General features: G+C 46.6%; 1 protein-coding gene across 1 annotated transcript; it reads left to right on the top strand.

The window, feature by feature from the left end:
- Positions 1–319: 319 nt before the first annotated feature.
- On the top strand, positions 320–23,011 carry LOC130297992 (zinc finger protein OZF-like). The gene is made up of 4 exons (XM_056550867.1): positions 320–383; positions 15,343–15,457; positions 15,565–15,768; positions 20,943–23,011. Exons 2-4 carry the CDS (start codon positions 15,424–15,426, stop codon positions 22,412–22,414), a joined length of 1,710 nt encoding a protein of 569 aa, XP_056406842.1. The 5' UTR covers positions 320–383; positions 15,343–15,423; the 3' UTR covers positions 22,415–23,011.
- The last annotated feature ends 1,106 nt before the right edge of the window (positions 23,012–24,117 follow it).

Below are 24,117 nucleotides of genomic sequence, written 5' to 3'. Positions count from 1 at the left end.
TCAGAGGAGATTGTGGTCGCGCAGTCAATAATAAGGTAATTAAATAAGGAGGGGGTTTGTTACAGTGTGTTACTTACTTGTGAGTATTGCGGCCCCTGGGGGTGTGCGGGGAGAGGAACGAAAGGAAACAGCTGAAATATTTCTACTTACAATAAAGTTAAAAAAAAAAAAAAGGTCATGTTTCTTGTCTAGAGTGGAGCTCCAGTCTGCAGTCCCCCCCTTTTCCTGTCACATGACCATCTTCACAGGTCCTTCATCCTCAATCTCTTCTATCCTGCTGAGCTCCGCCCCCACATGTACAGGTCACATGGTTGTGACATCATCACAGGTCCTACACCTCCGGGATATTCAGAGGAGATTGTGGTCGCGCAGTCAGTAATAAGGTAATTACATGAGGAGAGGGTTTGTTACAGTGTGTTATCAGTAACATCGTGTCCTTTCCCTTCTTCCTCCTATAACTCTCTATGGACTCACATGACACCAATCTACTAAATGCTTCTTCCCTCCTGTATATAGGGGAAGTCACATGACATGAGGAGGACAATGTAACTAATATAGTTTATACCACCTGCTAAACCGGACATTCCCATATTCATATTGGGGACATTTATCATCGTTGCTTTGGTAAGCGAGTTCTGCAGGAGGCATTATTTTTTCTTTTACTTTTGTTTATGTGTGAAATATTTATTAAACTATCACAGAGGGGTTGATAAATTTGGCCACATAAGCAAAAACAGATAAATGACATAAAACCAATATGCAGCATTGAAAAAAATGTGATCTATATTCACACGTGTTTATTAAAAAAAATGTAACCAGTTTTTTCCCCTAAAATGTACTAACTTACTTTTGTTTTTTTACTTCTCACTTCATATCCGTGTACCCTGTGGATTAGTTTAGATTCAGAGTACGATTACCTGCATTTATTTCGGTTTAATGTTAATAAAATTGTTAACAAGGGCTTGTGGGGGAAGTGTTTTTTATTTTTATTTTATTATTTTATTTACTTTACAGGCTTCGTAGTGTAAGCTATCTTATAGACGGAGTCCATTACTAAGCCGGGGCTTAGCTTTAAAAAAAATTTAAGTTTAAAAAAATTTATTCCAAAAAAACGCTCCCCCACAAGCCCTCGTTAACCATTTTATTAACATTAAACCGAAAAAAAAAAAAAACGCTGGTCATCGACGTAGTTCACATGATACATGGATCTGAAATGAGGAAAAAAACAAACAAACAAGAAAAATAGGTTAATACATTTATTGTCAGCCGCTCGCGCATATCGTGCCGCACGACTACAACTCCAAGCATGCCCTTACAGTAAGGACATGCTGGGAGTTGTAGTCATGTGGTGCAGGAGATGTTCCGGTGAGTGACAAGCTTGTCACCTACACCCCCCGCTGTGCACGACTACAACTCCCAACATGCCCCTGCTGTAAGGACATGCTGGGAATTGTAGTTGTGCAGCATGGGGCAGGTGACAAGTTTGTCACCCGCCTCACCCCCTACAACTCCCAGCATGCCTTTACTGTAAGGACATGCTGGGAATTATAATTGTGCAGCAGGGGGCAGATGACAAGCTTGTCACCCACCCCTCCGCACAACTACAACTCCCAGCATGCCCTTACTGTGATGCCAGTCCGGGCTTCTTTTAACAAATAACGGAGCCGCAGAGTTTTTCTCGGTTCTACTGTAAGATCAAATTTCCCGCCGGGTCCCGTGATTGGCTGCTCGGTTCCGGACAATCACGGGACCCAGCGAGAAATGTGAAATTAAAGTAGGGACTAGGAAAAACTCTGTGGCGGCAAGGTATTTTAAAAGGAGCCCCTGCTGGCATCACTCTGCAGCCGCCCGGGCTCCTTATGATTCTAACCCCGCTACCATAACTTAAAGGGGTACTCCGCTGCTCAGCGTCTGGAACAAACTGTTCCGAACGCAGGAGTCGGCAGCTTGTGATGTCATAGCCCCACCCCCTCATGAAGTCACGTCCCACCCCATCAATGCAAGTCTATGGGAGGGGGCGTGACTGATGTCACGCCCCCTTCCCATAGACGTGCATTGAGGGGGCGGGGCGTGCGACTTTCGCACTTGATAAATCCCTGACCACTGCAAATCGAAAAATAAAATTCACTTTCGTAGGCTCTTTTGTAGCTTTTTGCTTATGGCCAAAAGTCGCACAAAAATTTGCTTAGGCGCTTATGCGACTTTTGGAAGCAAAAACAAAAAAGAGCTCTAAATCCCTTGATAAATCTCCCCATTGGGTTTACAAGAGAGTCATTGCTGTGTAAGTATAAAGTATTCTGCCACCTAGTGATAGTACTGAGTACTGCAGCCAGTCGTCCCAATACACAATTTACTATGTCCCCAGCTTAAAGGGGTTATCCAGGAAAAAACTTTATATATATATCAACTGGCTCCAGAAAAAGTTAAACAGATTTGTAAATGACTTCTATTAAAAAAATCTTAAGGGGCTCAGCCTGATGACGTCTCCTCTAATGCCGGCCGTAATACTATGTCAGTGAGCTCCAGCATCAGGGGAGTGATGTCATCAAGCCACGCCCCCAGAGCTGAGATGTCAGAGGGTTTTGTAGGTTGGAGAGATCTTTATATACCAAGGCCGGTAACCATGACAATGGGGCATCCTCTACGTCTAGAGGAAAAAAGGTTTCACCATCATCACAGACAGAGATTCTTTACTGTAAGAGCAGTGAGACTATGAAACTCTGTCCACATGATGTAGTGATGAAGGATTCTTTACTGTAAGAGCAGTGAGACTATGAAACTCTCCACATGATGTAGTGATGAAGGATTCTTTACTGTAAGAGCAGTGAGACTATGGAACTCTCCACATGATGTAGTGATGAAGGATTCTTTACTGTAAGAGCAGTGAGACTATGATACACTCCACATGATGTAGTGATGAAGGATTCTTTACTGTAAGAGGAGTGAGACTATGAAACTCTCTCCACATGATGTAGTGATGAAGGATTCTTTACTGAAAGAGCAGTGAGACTATGAAACTCTCTCCACATGATGTAGTGATGAAGGATTCTTTACTGTAAGAGCAGTGAGACTATGGAGCTCTCTCCACATGATGTAGTGATGGAGGGTTCTTTACTGTAAGAGCAGTGAGACTATGAAACTCTGTCCACATGATGTAGTGATGAAGGATTCTTTACTGTAAGAGCAGTGAGAGTATGATACTCTCCACATGATGTAGTGATGAAGGATTCTTTACTGTAAGAGGAGTGAGACTATGAAACTCTCTCCACATAATGTAGTGATGAAGGATTCTTTACTGTAAGAGCAGTGAGACTATGGAACTCTCTCCACATGATGTAGTGATGAAGGATTCTTTACTGTAAGAGCAGTGAGACTATGGAGCTCTCTCCACATGATGTAGTGATGGAGGGTTCTTTACTGTAAGAGCAGTGACACTATGGAACTCTCTCCACATGATGTAGTGATGGAGGGTTCTTTACTGTAAGAGCAGTGAGACTATGGAACTCTCTCCACATGATGTAGTGATGAAGGATTCTTTACTGTAAGAGCAGTGAGACTATGGGTGATGGAGGATGTTTTACTGTAAGAGCAGCAACACTATGTAGCTCTCTCCACATGATGTAGTGATGGAGGATTCTTTACTGTAAGAGCAGTGACACTATGGAACTCTCTGCAGCATGATGTAGTGATGAAGGATTCCTTGCTGTAAGAGCAGTGAGACTATGGAGCTCTCTCCACATGATGTAGTGATTAGAGATGAGCGAACTTACAGTAAATTCGATTCGTCACGAACTTCTTGGCTCGGCAGTTGATGAGTTTTCCTGCATAAATTAGTTCAGCTTTCCGGTGCTCCGGTGGGCTGGAAAAGGTGGATACAGTCCTAGGAGACTCTTTCCTAGGACTGTATCCACCTTTTCCAGCCCACCGGAGCACCGGAAAGCTGAACTAATTTATGCAGGAAAAGTCAGCAACCGCCGAGCCAAGAAGTTCGTGACGAATCGAATTTCCTGTAAGTTCGCTCATCTCTAGTAGTGATGGAGGATTCTTTACTGTAAGAGCAGTGAGACTATGGAACTCTCTGCCACATGGTGTGCTTATAGAGGATTCCTTTCTGTAAGAACAGTGATACTGATCAGTGGTACTGATACTGTAAGAGCAGCAACACTATATAGATCTATCCACATGATGTTGGGATGGAGGATTCTTTACTGTAAGAGCAGTGAGACTATGGAGCTCTTTCCACCTGATGTACTGATAGAAGATTCCTTACTGTAAGAGCAGCGACACTATCGGTACATCAGGTGGAAAGAGCTCCATAGTCTCACTGCTCTTACAGTAAAGAATCCTCCATCCCAACATCATGTGGATAGATCTATATAGTGTAGCTGCTCTTACAGTAAGGAATCTTCTATGTAGCTCTCTCCACATGATGCAGTGATGGAGAATTCTTTACTGTAAGAGCAGTGAGACTATGGAACTCTCTCTACATGATGTTGTGATAGAGGATTCCTTTCTGTAAGATCAGTGACAATATGTAGCTTTCTGCACATGATGTAGTGATGGAGGATTCCTTACTGTAAGAGCAGTAACACTATGTAGATCTATCCACATGATCTTGAGATGGAGGATTCTTTACTGTAAGAGCAGTGAGGCTATGGAACTCTCTGCCACATGATGTACTGATAGAAGATTCCTTACTGTAAGAGCAGCGACACTACATAGCTCTCTCCACATGATGCAGTGATGGAGAATTATTTACTGTAAGAGCAGTGAGACTATGGAACTCTCTCCACATGATGTTGTGATAGAGGATTTCTTACTGTAAGAGTGTGTCATTGTAGCGAGTTCCAGTGAATGGGGGAAGCTCGGGAGAAGTCTTAGACGTTTGTGTGAGGGGCGGATGAGGGGAGAGCACAGGCCGAGGTCTGGAGAGGATCGGAGATTATGTGAGGGTCCGATGAGAGGAGAGCACAGGCCGAGGTCTGGAGAGGATCAGAGATTATGTGAGGGGCGGATGAGGGGAGAGCACAGGCCGAGGTCTGGAGAGGATCGGAGATTATGTGAGGGGCCGATGAGAGGAGAGCACAGGCCGAGGTCTGGAGAGGATCGGAGATTATGTGAGGGGCCGATGAGAGGAGAGCACAGGCCGAGGTCTGGAGAGGATCGTAGATTATGTGAGGGGCCGATGAGAGGAGAGCACAGGCCGAGGTCTGGAGAGGATCAGAGATTATGTGAGGGGCGGATGAGAGGAGAGCACAGGCCGAGGTCTGGAGAGGATCGGAGATTATGTGAGGGGCGGATGAGGGGAGAGCACAGGCCGAGGTCTGGAGAGGATCGGAGATTATGTGAGGGGCCGATGAGAGGAGAGCACAGGCCGAGGTCTGGAGAGGATCAGAGATTATGTGAGGGGCGGATGAGGGGAGAGCACAGGCCGAGGTCTGGAGAGGATCAGAGATTATGTGAGGGGCGGATGAGGGGAGAGCACAGGCCGAGGTCTGGAGAGGATCAGAGATTATGCGAGGGGCGGATGAGGGGAGAGCACAGGCTGAGGTCTGGAGAGGATCGGAGATTATGTGAGGGGCCGATGAGAGGAGAGCACAGGCCGAGGTCTGGAGAGGATCAGAGATTATGTGAGGGGCGGATGAGAGGAGAGCACAGGCCGAGGTCTGGAGAGGATCGGAGATTATGTGAGGGGCAGATGAGAGGAGAGCACAGGCCGAGGTCTGGAGAGGATCAGAGATTATGTGAGGGGCGGATGAGAGGAGAGCACAGGCCGAGGTCTGGAGAGGATCGGAGATTATGTGAGGGGCGGATGAGAGGAGAGCACAGGCCGAGGTCTGGAGAGGATCAGAGACTATGTGAGAGGCGGATGAGGGGAGAGCACAGGCCGAGGTCTGGAGAAGATTGGAGATTATTTTGTGAGGGGCGGATGAGGGGAGAGCACAGGCCGAGGTCTGGAGAAGATTGGAGATTATTTTGTGAGGGGCGGATGAGGGGAGAGCATAGGCTGTGGTCTGTCGAGGATCAGAGATTATGTGAGGGGCAGATTAGAGGAGAGCACAGGCCGAGGTCTGAAGAGGATCGGAGATTATGTGAGGGGCGGATGAGGGGAGAGCACAGGCCGAGGTCTGAAGAGGCAACGAGTGACCAGTTAAGGGGTTGACAGAGGGAAGAGGCTATGGATAGAGAAGGGCCCCAGAACAATGTCTTGGAGGACCCCAACAGTGAGAGGGTGAGGTGGGGAGATGGAGTGGGAGACACTGAACGTACGGTTGGTGAGGTATGAGATCTAGGAGAGGGTTAGGTTTGTAACTCAGAGGGGTAAATTTGTAGCAGGAGAAAGTGATCGACTGTGTCAAAAGCCGAGGAAAGGTCAAGGAGGAGGAGCGTATAGAATTGGCGTGAGGCTTTGGAGGTCAGTAGATCACTGGCTACCTTGGTTAGGGTGGTTTTGGTAGGGTGGTGGGGACTGACAGCATATTAAAGGTGGTCTAAGAGTAAGTTAGATGAGAGGTGGGAGGACAGTCCAAGGTAGACATGTTGTTTAGCCACTTAGGGACCATGGGCGTACATGTACGCCCTGGGAATTTCAGTACCTGCAGGGGGGGGGGGGGGGGGACCGGACCAGGATGCTTACTGAAATCATTCAGCAGGCATCCCGTGACAATGCCCACGGGGGGACCCCCCCCGCCCCCCCATGTTGGTGATCACCGGTGAATTCACACTGGCGATTTGCAGAGATTCCGGAGTTAGGGGATTGGCGGTGTACTATACACTACCAATCACCTCCTGTAGCTAGGGGGAGGTGGCGATCCCGTCACCCTCCCAGGAGCGCTGCTATTGGTCGGACGTCCAACCAAGTTTTAAGGGGAGACTCATCTTCCGCCAGTATATTCCCTCAAAGCGGGCGCGGGGTTTAGAGTATATGAGGGATGGGATTCCCGTATTGAACCCCCAGAATGCCCCCCCACTCTCGGTGTTAGCGGGAAAATCGTTTGGGAGCTTGTGCACCCATTGCTGGATAAGGGTTACCACCTTTACGCGGATAACTTTTATACCAGCATCCCTCTGTTCACATCCCTCGCCGCCAGATCCACATCCACTTGTGGGACCGTGCGGAAGAACCAGAGAGGCCTCCCTCTAAATTTAATCCAGACACCTATGCCCAAGGGTGAGTCCCATGCCCTTGCCCATGAAAACCTGTTGTTGGTCAGGTATAAGGATAAGAGGGATGTCCTTATGCTGACCACTATTCATGGTAACGGCAGCACCCCTGTCCCTGTGCGAGGTACCACAACAACGGTCCTCAAGCCCGATTGTATTCTGGACTACAATCGGTATATGGGGGGAGTCGATCTTTCTGATCAGGTCCTCAGGCCATACATGGCCATGCGGAAAACACGGGTATGGTACAAGAAAGTTGCGGTCTACTTGGTACAGGTTGCCATGTACTGTTCTGTCCCAGTACGCTGTCAACACAGGGACATTCCTCCAGTTCCAAAAAGAAGTCCAGGGATGTGGAAATCCTATCGCCCGACGCCCGGGACAAGTAGTTTTGGGCACCGGGCAGGTGAATTGATCATAGATTTATCCCTGTATCGGGCGAGCAGGGACAGACAGACGTCCCCCTTATTCAGGAGCCGATGCAAGTCTGCACCTCACACCGGCGCTCAGAGTGTATGGAGGGGGCAGTGGTGGCCCCCAGCTGATTTCAGTAGCCGGGGGCCGCTGCTCAGAGCCCCCCAGCCGGGGTGAGGGGATCTCAGGAGCGAGGGCAGAGCCCGAGGTCGCACATCTGCAGGAGATGATTAAGCCACACCCCCTCCTCCCCCCTCCCGGAGGATGGAGAGCGCAGCTCTGTATAATACAAGAGGACAGGGGGAGAATGAGGATGTCCACAGCCTCTCCCTCCCCCACACACAGCCCCTCCCTCCCCCCCACACAGCCCCTCCCTCCCCCACACACAGCCTCTCCCTCCCCCACACACAGCCTCTCCCTCCCCCACACACAGCCTCTCCCTCCCCCACACACAGCCTCTCCCTCCCCCACACACAGCCTCTCCCTCCCCCATACACAGCCTCTCCCTCCCCCACACACAGCCTCTCCCTCCCCCGCTCTGTCTACACAGGACCTCACTTATCACAGGGAGGTTTCAAGTATTCACAGAGCGGGGAGAGGACTTGTGTGAGGAGACTGCACTGCACAGGCTGGGGATTTCTGTGTGTGAGGAGACTGCACTGCACATGCTGGGGATTTCTGTGTGTGAGGAGACTGCACTGCACAGGCTGGGGATTTCTGTGTGTGAGGAGACTGCACTGCACAGGCTGGGGATTTCTGTGTGTGAGGAGACTGCACTGCACAGGCTGGGGATTTCACCTCACACTGGCTCAGGTGAGGAGGCCGAGCATGCAGGCGGCGGGAAGGGTGGTTGTATATGTATGTAATGTATGATTGGGGGGGTGTATGTATGATGTGTGCATATGTATGGTGTATGTGTCATGTGTATATATGATGTGTGTATGATGTGGGGTGTATCAACGGCGGGTGTATGTATGATGTGTGCATATGTATGTGTCATGTGTGTATATATGATGTGTGTATTGTGTATGTCTGATGTGTGTATGATGTTGGGTGTATCAGCGGCGAGTGTATGTATAATGTGTGCATATGTATGGTGTATGTGTCATGTGTATATATGATGTGTGTATGTAATGTATGAAATAGGGGCAGCAGCAGGTGTATGTATAATGTGTGCATATTTATGGTCTATATTGATAGAAGATACAGCACTCTCTGTCTAAGCGTGGGTGCACTGTTAGGGTCCCAACCCATATAGATTCAAAGAAATAATAACGTAGCACTCCACTTTGCGGTGAAAATAGTGGTAAATTTATTTTTGCAATCCAAAAATATAGGATTGCAAAAATAAATTTACCACTATTTTCACCGCAAAGTGGAGTGCTACGTTATTATTTCTTTGTATTTATGGTCTATATTTATGGTGTGAGTGTCTGTGTATATATGATGTGTGTATAGTATATGTATGATGTGTGTATGTAATGTATGATGTGGGGGGGGGAAGCAGCGGCAGGTGTATGTATGATGTGTGCATATGTATTGTGTATATTTTTGGTGTGAGTGTATGTGTATAAATGATGTGTGTATGGTATATGTGTGATGTGTATGTAATGTATGATGTGGGGGGGGGCAGGTGTATGTATGATGTGTAATGTATGATGGGGGGGAAGCAGCGGTGGGTGTATGTATGATGTATGTATGTAATGTATGATATAGGGGGCAGTGGCCGGTGTATGTATGATATGTGTATGCATTTATGTATATGTGTATGTATGTATGATATGTGTATGTATGTATGATATGTGTATGTATGATATGTGTATGTATATGTGTATGTATATATGAATGATATGTGTATGTATGTATGATATGTGTATGTATGTATGATATGTGTATGTATGTTTGATATGTGTATGTATGTTATGTGTATGTATGTATGATATGTGTATGTATGATATGTGTATGTATGATATGTGTATGTATGATATGTGTATGTATGTATGATATGTGTATGTATGATATGTGTATGTATGATGTGTATGTATGATGTGTATGTATGATATGTGTATGTATGTATGATATGTGTATGTATATGTGTATGTATGATATGTGTATGTATGATGTGTATGTATGATGTGTATGTATGATATGTGTATGTATGTATGTATGATGTGTATGTATGATGTGTGTGTATGATATGTGTATGTATGTATGATATGTGTATGTATGATATGTATGTATGATGTGTATGTATGTATGATATGTGTATGTATGTATGTATGATATGTGTATGTATATGTGTATGTATATGTGTATGTATGATATGTGTATGTATGATGTGTATGTATGATGTGTATGTATGTTATGTGTGTGTATGATATGTGTATGTATGTATGATATGTGTATGTATGATATGTATGTATGATATGTGTATGTATGTATGATATGTGTATGTATGTATGATATGTGTATGTATGATGTGTGTATGTATGATGTGTATGTATGATGTATATGTGTATGTATGTATGATGTGTATGTTATGTGTGTGTATGATATGTGTATGTATGTATGATATGTGTATGATATGTGTATGTATGATATGTGTATGTATGATATGTATGTATATGTGTATGTATGTATGATATGTGTATGTATGTATATGTGTATGTATGATGTGTGTATGTATGATGTGTGTATGTATGATGTGTGTATGTATGATGTGTGTATGTATGATGTGTGTATGTATGATGTGTATGTATGATATGTGTATGTATGTATGATGTGTATGTATGTATGATGTGTATGTATGTATGATGTGTATGTATGTATGATGTGTATGTACGTATGATATGTGTATGTACGTATGATGTGTGTATGATGTGTGTATGTATGTATGATGTGTATACATGTATGTTTTGTACAGGGGTGGACTGACAAGTGCTGCCGCCAGTTGTGCCATCTAATTTTTATTTTTAGTGTCTTCTGGCCCCCCGCACTGAATTGCACCTCCAGAATCCCCCCTTCATACTCACCCGCCGGCCAAGAGCCCCACGGATGCACGCAAACACGCCTGAACCAAAACTACAACTCCCAGCATGTTATACAATAACCTTAACTGTCCTACTATACAGTGCAACCTGCTGCAACACCCACACAACCATAGGCTGTATCAGGGCATGCTGGGAGTTGTAGTTATCTACTAACTAAATGCAACTTCCAGCATTTTCTGACACATAATTAGAGTAAATAAAATGCATCATATAAACTGGAGAAGCAGAACCCCCCCCCCCCCCAGTAACACAGCGGCGGCGTTCACTGTTATCCAATCAAAAGTCTCCATGTATAAGTCCTTATGAAGACTGATAAATAGTGATTATAATATTATAAGAAGTGCGTATATATGTGAATAAGCCCCTTTCCTAATAAAAGTTCTGATAATAAATGGTTCCGATAAAAACTACAGATCCCGGCACATAAGATATTACCCTCATCCCTGTATATGGGGAGATTGGGGTTATAGGGGTCAGATGGGGGGGGGGCTATCTACAGCTCTCCGCCGCTAATATCCTGACATACTGCGATCACCGCGGCCTCTAAAGGATCTTATATCCATCCCTGGTGGTCTAGTGGGGGGGGATCAGACTATTTTGGTTGAAATTATTTCATCAACCAGGACAAGTGGGTTTTCTTGAGGGACAAGTAGATTGTGTTCCGCTTTAGTCCCTTGGACAAGTAGTTTTTTTATTTTTTATTTCCACCCCCCTGAAGTCCTAAAGGTCCTGATCTTTGCTGACTGGGAAAGAGCAGGCCGGAGTTTCCAAGGACCTGAAGTTATAGGGGCCAGGATGGTCCCCGGCCAACACTTTCCAGGTGACGTCCCCCGCACTAGTAAGAAGGGACGATCCCAGAAAAGATGCAGAGTGTATTACAAGAGGGGGATACGGAAGGACAGGAGGGGGACACGGAAGGACAAGAGGGGGACACGGAAGTACAGGAGGGGGACACGGGAGGACAAGAGGGGGACACGGGAGGACAGGAGGGGGACACGGGAGGACAAGAGGGGGAGACGGAAGGACAAGAGGGGGACACGGGAGGACAGGAGGGGGACACGGGAGGACAAGAGGGGGAGACGGAAGGACAAGAGGGGGACACGGGAGGACAAGAGGGGGAGACGGAAGGACAGGAGGGGGACACGGGAGGACAGGAGGGGGACACGGAAGGACAAGAGGGGGACACGGAAGGACAGGAGGGGGATACGGAAGGACAAGAGGGGGACACGGGAGGACAGGAGGGGGACACGGGAGGACAGGAGGGGGACACGGAAGGACAAGAGGGGGACACGGAAGGACAAGAGGGGGAGACGGAAGGACAAGAGGGGGACACGGAAGTACAGGAGGGGGACACGGGAGGACAAGAGGGGGACACGGGAGGACAAGAGGGGGAGACGGGAGGACAGGAGGGGGACACGGGAGGACAAGAGGGGGAGACGGGAGGACAGGAGGGGGACACGGAAGGACAAGAGGGGGAGACGGAAGGACAGGAGGGGGATACGGAAGGACAGGAGGGGGAGACGGAAGGACAGGAGGGGGAGACGGAAGGACAGGAGGGGGACACGGAAGGACGGGAGGGGGGGACACGGAAGGACGGGAGGGGGGGACAGGGAAGGACGGGAGGGGGGGACAGGGAAGGACGGGAGGGGGGGACAGGGAAGGACGGGAGGGGGACAGGGAAGGACGGGAGGGGGATATGGAAGAACACCACCACTCAGTGTAACACTTGCCCCGATCATCCGGGCCTCTGCATTAAGGATTTTCCCTTTTCATTTTTATTTCCCATAATTTGACCCCAAGTCCAGAGTACATTCCAAATTTTAACCCCATAAAACCACTAAATTGCCCAAAAAACTCTTTTATAAAAAATAAAAAATAAACACTTGATAAGACCTCTGGGGGTACTTTTAAAAATAAATGGGCCAAGGGTCTCTATCATTGGGAACTTTTTGCGGGGTGCGCATTTGAGGCGACAGGTTAGGGACGGCCACACACATCACATTCCCAGAATGAGGATTCAGAGCATAGGGTTTGGGGTGGGAATATTTTTTAGTTTTGGCTATGCTCTGGGTCATCATTCTGGGAACATAACCTTTTTTATAATTTTACATGCCCCCCCCCCCCCCATTTCTGCAAAATTTGCAAATGTGACTCCTCCTCTTCTGAGCATTGTAGTGCGCCAGCAGAGCACTTGACGTCCACACGGGGTATTTCCATACTCAGAAGAGATGGGGTTACAAATTTTGGGGGGTATCTTCTCCTATTACCCCTTAAATAATGTAACATTTGGGGGAAACCAGCATTTTAGTGGGAAAAAAAATAAAATATTTACTCATCCAACTTTAACGACAAGTTGTCAAACACCTGTGGGGTGTAAAAGGGGTAGGTACTCCGCCCCTAGACATCTTATCCCCTATCCAAAGGATAGGGGATAACATTTCAGATCGCCGGGGTCCCGCTGCTGGGGGCCCCGGGGATCGCTGCTGCAGCACCCCGCCATCATTACTGCACAGAGCGAGATCGCTCTGCACGTAATGACGGGCGATACAGGGGCCGGAGCATCGTGATGTCACGGCCCGCCCCGTCAATACAAGTCTATGGGAAGGGGGCGTGGCGGTCATCACGCCCCCAGCCATAGACATGCATTAAGGGGATGGGCCGTGATGTCATGAGGGGCGGAGCCGTGACGTCACGCTGCTCCGGCCCCTGTATCGCCCGTCATTACGCACAGAGCGAATTCGCCCGTGCAGTAATGATGGCGGGGTGCCGCAGCGGCGAACCCAGGGGTCTCCAGCAGCGGCACTGCGGCGATCTAACATCTATCCCCTATCCTTTTGGATAGGGGATAAGATGCCAGGGGCGGAGTACCCCTTTAAGGCTCACTGTACTCTTTGTTTCGTTGCTTGAGGGGTGGAGTTTCCAAAATTCTATGCCATGTGGGTTATTTATTTATTTTTTTTGCTTTTCTGGCACCATAGGGTAGGGATCGACCGATATCGTTTTTTTAGGGCCGATACCGATAATCGGTGGAGGTTAGGGCCGATAGCCGATAACTTATACCGATATTCCGGTATAAGTTATCGGCAATTTATCCCCCCTCGACACCGCTGCAGATCATTGATTTAAAGCGGGCGCTTTAAATCAATGCACTGCAGTGGCTTTTGCGGTGCCATAGACCACCACTGCCGCCCGCTTCTCTCCCCCTGCCTCTCCGGGGGTCCCGAGTCCTATCACCGCCACCGCTCCTTGCACCGCTCCGCTCCCCCCCACCGCCGCTCCGCGCCCCCTACCGCCGCGCAGCGTTGCACGCCCCGCCACACCGCCCCAGCCCCATTGCCTCCCCCATCCCCGGTTTTATAATTACCTGTTCCCGGGGTCCACTCTACATCTGGTTCCGGTGGCGTCCTCCTGAGCCGTCACTGTGCGCACTGACGGTGATGTCACGTCGCGCACGTCACGTCACTCGTCATTGCGCACAGCGTAACGCAGGATGCAGCAGGAGCCAGAAGTAGCGTGGGCCCCGGGAACAGGTAATTATAAAACCGGGGATGGGGGAGGCAATGGGACCGGGGCGGAGCGGTGGGGGTTGCGACGCGGTGCGGCGGGTCGGGGGGGGCGCTCGCGGTGTGGTGGGGGCGGGGCATTATCGGCAAGGTAATTGCCGATACCGGTAATGCCCAAAATCGTGATTGTCGGACGATAATATCGGCCAAACCGATAATCGGTCGATCGCTACCATAGGGGCTTCCTAAATGTGACATGCCCCCCAAAAACCATTTCAGAAAAATTTGCTCTCCAAAATACCATTGTCGCTCCTTCCCTTCTGAGCCTCTACTGCGCCCGCCGAACACTTTACATCCTCATACGAGGTATTTCCTTTCTCGAGAGAAATTGGGTTACACATTTTGGGGGGATTTCTCTCCTTTTACCCCTTGTAAAAATAAAAAAATTGGGTCTACAAGAACATGAGTGTAAAAAAAGAAGATTTTGAATTTTCTCCAACACTTTGCTGCTATTCCTGTGAAACACCTAAAGGGTTAACAAACTTTCTGAATGTCATTTTGAATACTTTGAGGGGTGCAGTTTTTATAATGGGCTCATTTATGGGGTATTTCTTAGATGAAGACCCTTCAAATCCACTTCAAAACTGAACTGGTTCCTGAAAAATTCCAATTTAAAAAATTTTGTGAAAAATTGGAAAATTGCTGATGAACTTTGAAGCCTCTGATGTCTCCAAAAAGAAAAAAATGTCAACTTTATGATGCCAACATATAGTAGACATATTGTATATGTGAATCAATATATCATTTATCAAAGTTAGAAAAATGCAAAATGTAAAAAATGTTCATAACGTTTTGGAATTTTTCACCAAGAAATGATGCAAGTATTGCCGAAAATTTACCACTATGTTAAAGTAGAATATGTCACGAAAAAAACAATCTCCGAATAAGATTCATAAGTAAAAGCATCCCAGGGTAATTAATGCTTCAAGTGACAGTGGTCAAATGTGCAAAAAATGCTCTGGTCCTTAAGGTGAAAATGACCTTGGTCCTTAAGGGGTTAAGGAGTTTTAAAGCAGTACTCTACCATGGCTGAAGGCCAAAGACCGTCCTACAATGTTGATATTTTTTATGATTAGTTTTGTTCTTCAGATTTTAAATCAGTTTGTCCCCCATCTTTGGACCAGCTCTGTTTTATCGATGTCTTTTTGTAGGTGAGGGTCTCAGAACTGAGCCCTGTAGGAGGTCACTGTTTATCTGTAGAAGGACACAAGGATCTGTACCAGGACATAGTCATGATGGAGGATCACCGGCCCCTCACATCACAAGGTAAGAAGAGACATGTATATATATATATATATATATCACTCTCACTACCTAGTAACATAGAAATCTATCCAGCACTGATGTATTCATTCCCTGTGTGTTCCCCACAGATGGAGTCATTGATAGAAATCCACCCGAAAGGTGTCCCTGTCCTCTGTATACCCAGGACTGTCCAGAGGGAAATGTCCTGTCTCATCCGGGGGGAGATCTGACTAATATTAAAGTGGAGGATGAAGCAGAAGAAGAGAGGATGAGGGGCCATCACCCGTGTATGAGGAAAGTGAAGGAGGAAATTCCAGGAGGTGTTACCCCAGGTACGTAATAATTCCAGGAGGTGTTACCCCAGGTATGTAATAATGCCAGGAGGTGTTACCCAGGTATTACCCATGTAATAATGGATTTAGACGGAGTGGGGATATAATACACAACCCTGCTTTTACTACATCTTTAGATCCGGTTACGTGCTGCCCATAGAAGTCTATGGAGAGAGGAGTGATGGGAAGGTAGATGAGTGATAAACCTAACATAGAGCCACAGATTTGTGTAGGTTTCTCCTTGTGCCATCAGAACATCTCTGACCCATCGTGGTCTGGACTCCACAAGATCTTTGAGGGGGTTCCTGTGGCCACTGCTATTAGAGGATCCCGCCCTCATAATGGAGGACTAAGTCCCCCATTATGCGGGCGGGATCCTCTAATAACAGTTCTGATCACCATTGTAGACACTTTTGGTGGTGGACGGGCAGCAGTGGTGGGGAATCACGCCACGCCCCTTCAATGCAAGTCTATGGGAGGGTGCGTGGCGTGACATAATGAGAGGCATGGCCAACCCCCGCAGTGTGCACACAGTGTTTGTGTCTTTGAAGGGGTACTCCGGAGCTCCAGTGTTCTGAATATTTTGTTCAGAACGCTCAGTGCCAAAGGCCTGATTGTGACATCACGGCCACGCCCCCTGATTATGTTACGCCACCTCCCCTCCGTTGATGTCTATGGGAGGGGGGGTGTCGGCGGACACCCCCCCTTCCATAGACATGAATGGAGGGGGCGTGGCTGTGATGTTACGACATTGTAAGCTCCGTCACGACTCTATTTGGAGGGGCCTGGGAGCTGGACATACTTTTGCCCCTGGTTTGATGCCAACTTTTGTCCATCACTGGCTATATGTGTAAGTGACCCTGTATCTGTACAGGGTGGCAACAAACAGGTGTAGCTCGGGGCCCCAACGTCTCATGCTATGTTTGGACTAGAGACAGTCGGCACTTGAGCTATCAAAGGAAACCCAGGTTAAGAGTAAGCAGGAGGGAGCACAGTTATATGGCATCAGGAGAGCATGTCCTATGGTTGTGTGTTATGAACTGGACTCAAAGAAGAGACCAGAACCATGTGATCATTATGTCCCCTCAGAGAAGACCCCAGAACCATGTGATCATTATGTCCTCTCAGAGAAGACACCAGAACCATGTGATCATTATGTCCCCTCAGAGAAGACACCAGAACCATGTGATCATTATGTCCTCTCAGAGAAGACACCAGAACCATGTGATCATTATGTCCTCTCAGAGAAGACCCCAGAACCATGTGATCATTATGTCCCCTCAGAGAAGACACCAGAACCATGTGATCATTATGTCCCCTCAGAGAAGACACCAGAACCATGTGATCATTATGTCCTCTCAGAGAAGACACCAGAACCATGTGATCATTATGTCCCCTCAGAGAAGACACCAGAACCATGTGATCATTATGTCCTCTCAAAGAAGACACCAGAACCATGTGATCCTTATGTCCCCTCAGAGAAGACCCCAGAACCATGTGATCATTATGTCCTCAGAGAAGACACCAGAACCATGTGATCATTATGTCCTCTCAGAGAAGACACCAGAACCATGTGATCCTTATGTCCCCTCAGAGAAGACACCAGAACCATGTGATCATTATGTTCTCTCAGAGAAGACACCAGAACCATGTGATCGTTATGTCCCCTCAGAGAAGACACCAGAACCATGTGATCGTTATGTCCCCTCAGAGAAGACACCAGAACCATGTGATCATTATGTCCCCTCAGAGAAGACACCAGAACCATGTGATCATTATGTCCTCAGAGAAGACACCAGAACCATGTGATCCTTATGTCCCCTCAGAGAAGACACCAGAACCATGTGATCATTATGTCCTCTCAGAGAAGACACCAGAACCATGTGATCGTTATGTCCCCTCAGAGAAGACACCAGAACCATGTGATCGTTATGTCCCCTCAGAGAAGACACCAGAACCATGTGATCCTTATGTCTCCTCAGAGAAGACACCAGAACCATGTGATCCTTGTGTCTCCTCAGAGAAGACACCAGAACCATGTGATCCTTGTGTCTCCTCAGAGAAGACACCAGAACCATGTGATCATTATGTCCTCTCAGAGAAGACCCCAGAACCATGTGACCCTTATGTCCTCTCAGAGAAGACCCCAGAACCATGTGACCCTTATGTCCTCTCAGAGAAGACCCCAGAACCATGTGATCATTATGTCCTCTAAGAGAAGACACCAGAACCATGTGATCCTTATGTCTCCTCAGAGAAGACACCAGAACCATATGATCATTACGTCTCATCAGAGAAGACACCAGAACCATGTGACCCTTATGTCCTCTCAGAGAAGACACCAGAACCATGTGATCATTATGTCACCTCAGAGAAGACACCAGAACCATGTGATCCTTATGTCCTCTCAGAGAAGAGACCAGAACCATGTGATCATTATGTCTCCTCAGAGAAGACACCAGAACCATGTGATCCTTATGTCCCCTCAGAGAAGACACCAGAACCATGTGATCCTTATGTCCCCTCAGAGAAGACACCAGAACCATGTGATCCTTATGTCCCCTCAGAGAAGACACCAGAACCATGTGATCATTATGTCCTCTCGGAGAAGACCCCAGAACCATGTGATCATTATGTCTCCTCAGAGAAGACACCAGAACCATGTGATCATTATGTCCCCTCAGAGAAGACACCAGAACCATGTGATTCTTATGTCCCCTCAGAGAAGACACCAGAACCATGTGATCATTATGTGTCCTCAGAGAAGACACCAGAACCATGTGATCATTATGTCCCCTCAGAGAAGACACCAGAACCATGTGATCATTATGTTCCCTCAGAGAAGACACCAGAACCATGTGATCATTATGTTCCCTCAGAGAAGACACCAGAACCATGTGATCAGTATGTCCCCTCAGAGAAGACACAAGAACCATGTGATCATTACGTTCCCTCAGAGAAGACACCAGAACCATGTGATCATTATGTGTCCTCAGAGAAGACACCAGAACCATGTGATCATTATGTCCCCTCAGAGAAGACACCAGAACCATGTGATCATTATGTCCCCTCAGAGAAGACACCAGAACCATGTGATCATTATGTTCCCTCAGAGAAGACACCAGAACCATGTGATCATTATGTTCCCTCAGAGAAGACACCAGAACCATGTGATCATTATGTGTCCTCAGAGAAGACACCAGAACCATGTGATCATTATGTTCCCTCAGAGAAGACACCAGAACCATGTGATCATTATGTTCCCTCAGAGAAGACACCAGAACCATGTGATCATTATGTTCCCTCAGAGAAGACACCAGAACCATGTGATCAGTATGTCCCCTCAGAGAAGACACAAGAACCATGTGATCATTACGTTCCCTCAGAGAAGACACCAGAACCATGTGATCATTATGTGTCCTCAGAGAAGACACCAGAACCATGTGATCATTATGTCCCCTCAGAGAAGACACCAGAACCATGTGATCATTATGTCCCCTCAGAGAAGACACCAGAACCATGTGATCATTATGTTCCCTCAGAGAAGACACCAGAACCATGTGATCATTATGTTCCCTCAGAGAAGACATCACTCACCTCTGGTCCATGTCAACTCAGAATGTAAACTGATTTATTGAGGTAAATCGGCAGTTTTCATGTCCCCTCCACAAGACATGAGGTAATCAACAGTTTCAAATCCCCCCTCACTCAAGACAAGTCACATGACATTACACATTCCATTGTCCTTATAAGGCTTTTTAGGTAAACAACAGGAAGTGTTTGTCTGTTGCCGGGCAGATTCTCCTCGGGATGGTGGGTACACACAGTTATGGCACAACCATGGTACATGCTCTCCTGATGCCATGTTACAGTGCTCCCTCAACCAGGGTGTCCTTTGATAGCTCAGGGTGCCCACTGTCTCTAGTCCAAATATAACCCTAATTGAACATTAGGGCCCCGAGCGACACCTCTTTGTTGCCACCCTGCACCTCTAACGGATACAGTCACTTAGACATAAATCTAACGACGGCCAAAAGATGGCGTCCAACCAGGGGCAAACGTATGTCCAGCTCCCAGGCCCCTCCAAATAGAGTTGTGGCGGAGACTTCACGTAAGTTTTATATGTACATCAAATATATTATCTCATTATCACTATTGTCACTATAAAATCAGTCTCCCTTATCTGGTAACACAGATATGAACCCACCCTGGTGGTGGTAAATTGTGGAGCCTCTTCCATCTAGATCTACATTCATCTACATGCTAAGGGGTGTAGCCTCCAGGATCAGCCTATATTACAGTTAGGTACTCCTCCGTACTGAGCACGGCTATGGGTACTCCTCCGTACTGAGCACGGCTATGGGTACTCCTCCGTACTGAGCACGGCTGTGGGTACGCCTCCGTACTGAGCACGGCTGTGGGTACGCCTCCGTACTGAGCACGGCTGTGGGTACTCCTCCGTACTGAGCACGGCTGTGGGTACTCCTCCGTACTGAGCACGGCTGTGGGTACTCCTCCGTACTGAGCACGGCTGTGGGTACTCCTCCGTACTGAGCACGGCTGTGGGTACTCCTCCGTACTGAGCACGGCTGTGGGTACTCCTCAGTACTGAGCACGGCTGTGAGTACTCCTCAGTACTGAGCACGGCTGTGGGTACTCCTCCGTACTGAGCACGGCTGTGGTTACTCCTCAGTACTGAGCACGGCTATGGTTACTCCTCCGTACTGAGCACGGCTATGGTTACTCCTTCGTACTGAGCACGGCTATGGGTACTCCTTCGTACTGAGCACGGCTATGGGTACTCCTCCGTACCTGGCATGGCTATGGGTACTCCTCCATACCGGGCACGGCTCTTGTGCCATCCACTGGGTGTAGCTGTATGTTTATGTGATAGAAGGGATGAAAGTGATGACCAACTGGTACTGGAAGATCAAAAACGTGTTGGCGAGATGGGCTCAATGGCCAGACGAGGGCGGGCCTCTCAGGTTTTTGAATTGAGTCTAGCTTTACAAAGTGGCCGTTGAGTGAAGATCAGAATCGTCAACTTTGTCATTACACATTTTAACCCTTTAGGGTAGGGTATTTTATGCTGCAGATTCGCCGGTGACCCAACCCTATAGTGTTCCACCAGTTTGTAAAAAATATATTAGCGATATCCATTTTTATCCGAACAGGAAATCCCAGTAAGAATTCGGAGGGAAACGTTATGTTATCTGTGACTGATAAAGGAGAAGATGGAGAGATCATGGAGCGCTGCTCAGGAGAAGATGGAGAGATCATGGAGCGCTGCTCAGGAGAAGATGGAGAGATCATGGAGCGCTCCTCAGGAGAAGATGGAGAGATCATGGAGCGCTCCTCAGGACAAGATGGAGGGATCATGGAGCGCTCCTCAGGACAAGATGGAGAGATCATGGAGCGCTCCTCGGGAGAAGACCTCCTTACCCCTAATGTCCATCCAGATCTATCCTATAATAATCCACCTGATCATGAGGAACCTTCTCCTGACCAATCCCACATTGTCACCACGAGGAAAAATCAGAAAGAAGTGAAAATGTTTCATTGTGACAAATGTGGAAGACATTTTACAAACAAATTAGATCATCTTACACACAGTAAACACCACACAACAAAGAGGTTGCATTCGTGTCCAGAATGTGGGAAATGTTTTTCAAAAAAATGCAAACTTGTTATACACGAGAGAATTCACACAGGAGAGAGGTCATATTCATGTTCAGAATGTGGACAATGTTTTAAAAGTAGTTCATATCTTGTCATACATAAGAGAATTCACACAGGAGAGAAGCCATACTTGTGTAAAGTGTGTGGAAGATGTTTCTTAAGTAAATCCTGTCTTACGAGACATGTAAGAAGAACTCACACGGCAGATAAACCATTTACATGTTCAACATGTGGAAAGAGTTTTACAAAACAATCTCTTCTTGCCAAACATGAGATAAGTCACATGGGAGAGAAGCCATATTCATGTTCAGAATGTGGAAAATGCTTCAAACGTAAATCACACCTTGATCTACATCAGAGAAGTCACACAGGAGAGAAGCCGTATTCATGTTCAGAATGTGGAAAATGCTTCAAACGTAAATCACACCTTGATGTACATCAGAGATGTCACACAGGAGAGAAGCCGTATTCATGTTCAGAATGTGAAAAATGCTTCAAACGTCAATCACAATTTAATTTACATCAGAGAAGTCACACAGGAGAGAAGCCATATTCATGTTCAGAATGCGGTAAATGTTTTGCAGAAAAATCTAAAGTTATTTCACACGAGAGAATTCACACAGGAGAGAAGCCATATTCATGTTCAGAATGTGTGAAATCTTTTGCATGCCAATCAGCTCTTGTTAGACATAAGAGAATTCACACAGGAGAGAAGCCATATTTGTGTTCAGAATGTGGGAAATGCTTTAGATGTCAACCACAACTTGTTTTACATAAGAGAATTCACACAGGAGAGAAGCCGTATTCATGTTCAGAATGTGGGAAATCTTTTGCAGTGAAATCAACTCTTGTTAAACATGAGAGAAGTCACACAAGAGATAAGCCATATTTTTGTTCAGAATGTGGGAAATTCTATTCAGACAAAGCCTATTTTGTTAAGCATAAGAAAATTCACACTGGGGTGTAGCCATTTTGATGTTCTGTATGTGGCAAATGTGTTGCAAGAAAATTTTGAAACTAGTCAGAAAATGTACATAGGAAATAAGTGATTTCACCGCTCCTGAACATCCTCTTCAGGCTCCGCTGCATGGCCGTCGCTCTTCTTTGTCGTTACCGCGTACGCCGTCCCGTCATCCAATAGGAGCGGCGTGCGCAGCGACGTGTTGACGGCGATGGGCGGTGACGGTATGGAGCGGCCTGGGACACGTGAGTATAAATTTCTATGTTACTATTGCACGGATCCCTCAACATACAATGGATTCAACTAACGATGGTTCATTTGGAACGAATCACCATGGTATGTTGAGGGACCACTGTATATTACAAATGGTCACCACTAACATAGTGACAACAGATACACCATGTAAGGATTTGTTTTTGTACGGTAAGCTTTATTTGGTGCTAAGAGTATACACCTTAATCGTGTATGTGTGTGTGTATATATATATATATAAACGTGATGAGTATTTACCTCAGGGAGAGTTCACCACTCCTGGTGTGACGGAGCTTTCAAGGGCCACTAAGCACTCCGCAGGCATTCTGGGTAGGGGAATATTCAAATCAGCTCATTACATCACCTTTTCAGGCGATGTTCCCTGTTATCAGCTTAGCTCCAGTTACGGAATATAAAAAGCTTATCGGGATTAATGCCAAGCCAGAACTCTCGCTCTCTCTCTCCAGAAGGAAAGATCACCCATCTGCAGTCAGCTGTTTCGGGGTACTTGCCCCTCGTCAGTACAGAGTTCTGGCTTGGCATTAATCCCGATTAGCTTTTTATATTCCGTAACTGGAGCTAAGCTGATAACAGGGAACATCGCCTGAAAAGGTGATGTAATGAGCTGATTTGCATATTCCCCTATATATATATATATATATATATATATATATATATATATATACACACATACACACACACACACAATATATAAATGATCTTCATTCATGTAGAAGATAAAGGTGAATTAAATAGAAAATAAATATAATTTTGTTCTGTGGCATTAATCCCTGGTGCTGCCCCTTTGGCCTCATTCACACTTTTTTTTTTTTTGTTATGAGGGTTCGTACGTTAAAACCAGATATAAATATATAAATAAAAACGTATAAATATAAATCAAGATATCACTTTATTTTGCTTATAGAATCCCTAAATCATGAATTTCCCTGTTTCCCGTCAGGCCCGGTTATAATGCTGACCTCGCCCTTTTTGCCCCCTGTAGACAGATACTAAAACTTACATCAGCAAAGATCAGACACAAACAGACGGAGAAGCGACAATTGTTTCACGCTGTGTAGCGACAATTGTTTCACGCTGTGTAGCGACAATTGTTTCACGCTGTGTAGCGACAATTGTTTCACGCTGTGTGGCGCTTCCTCTGGCTCCAACCTCCGGTTGGAGCCAGAGGAAGCGCTGCACAGCGTGAAACAATTGTCGCTCCTCCGTCTGTTTGTCTACCTTGCTCCCTATGGTGTGTTGTTATGTCCATTATGGAATAATGTTACCTCAACACTACATTCCGCGGTGAGTGCTCCGTATTTTCTGTTATCTCTTTGGCGAAGATACTAAAACTTGTTTACAAGGAGAGTAAGAACAATGGAAGTCCTAGTCCAGATGTCTGGAAACCCAATATAAGAACTTACAAATAAGCCACTATTGTGTAAACGGGTTATTTA

Source organism: Hyla sarda (genome assembly GCF_029499605.1).
Source record: "Hyla sarda isolate aHylSar1 chromosome 1 unlocalized genomic scaffold, aHylSar1.hap1 SUPER_1_unloc_14, whole genome shotgun sequence".
In the NCBI taxonomy this organism is placed as follows: Eukaryota; Metazoa; Chordata; class Amphibia; order Anura; family Hylidae; genus Hyla; species Hyla sarda.
Note: the sequence above shows the minus strand (reverse complement) of the source record. Positions and strands in the feature narration are given on the sequence as shown.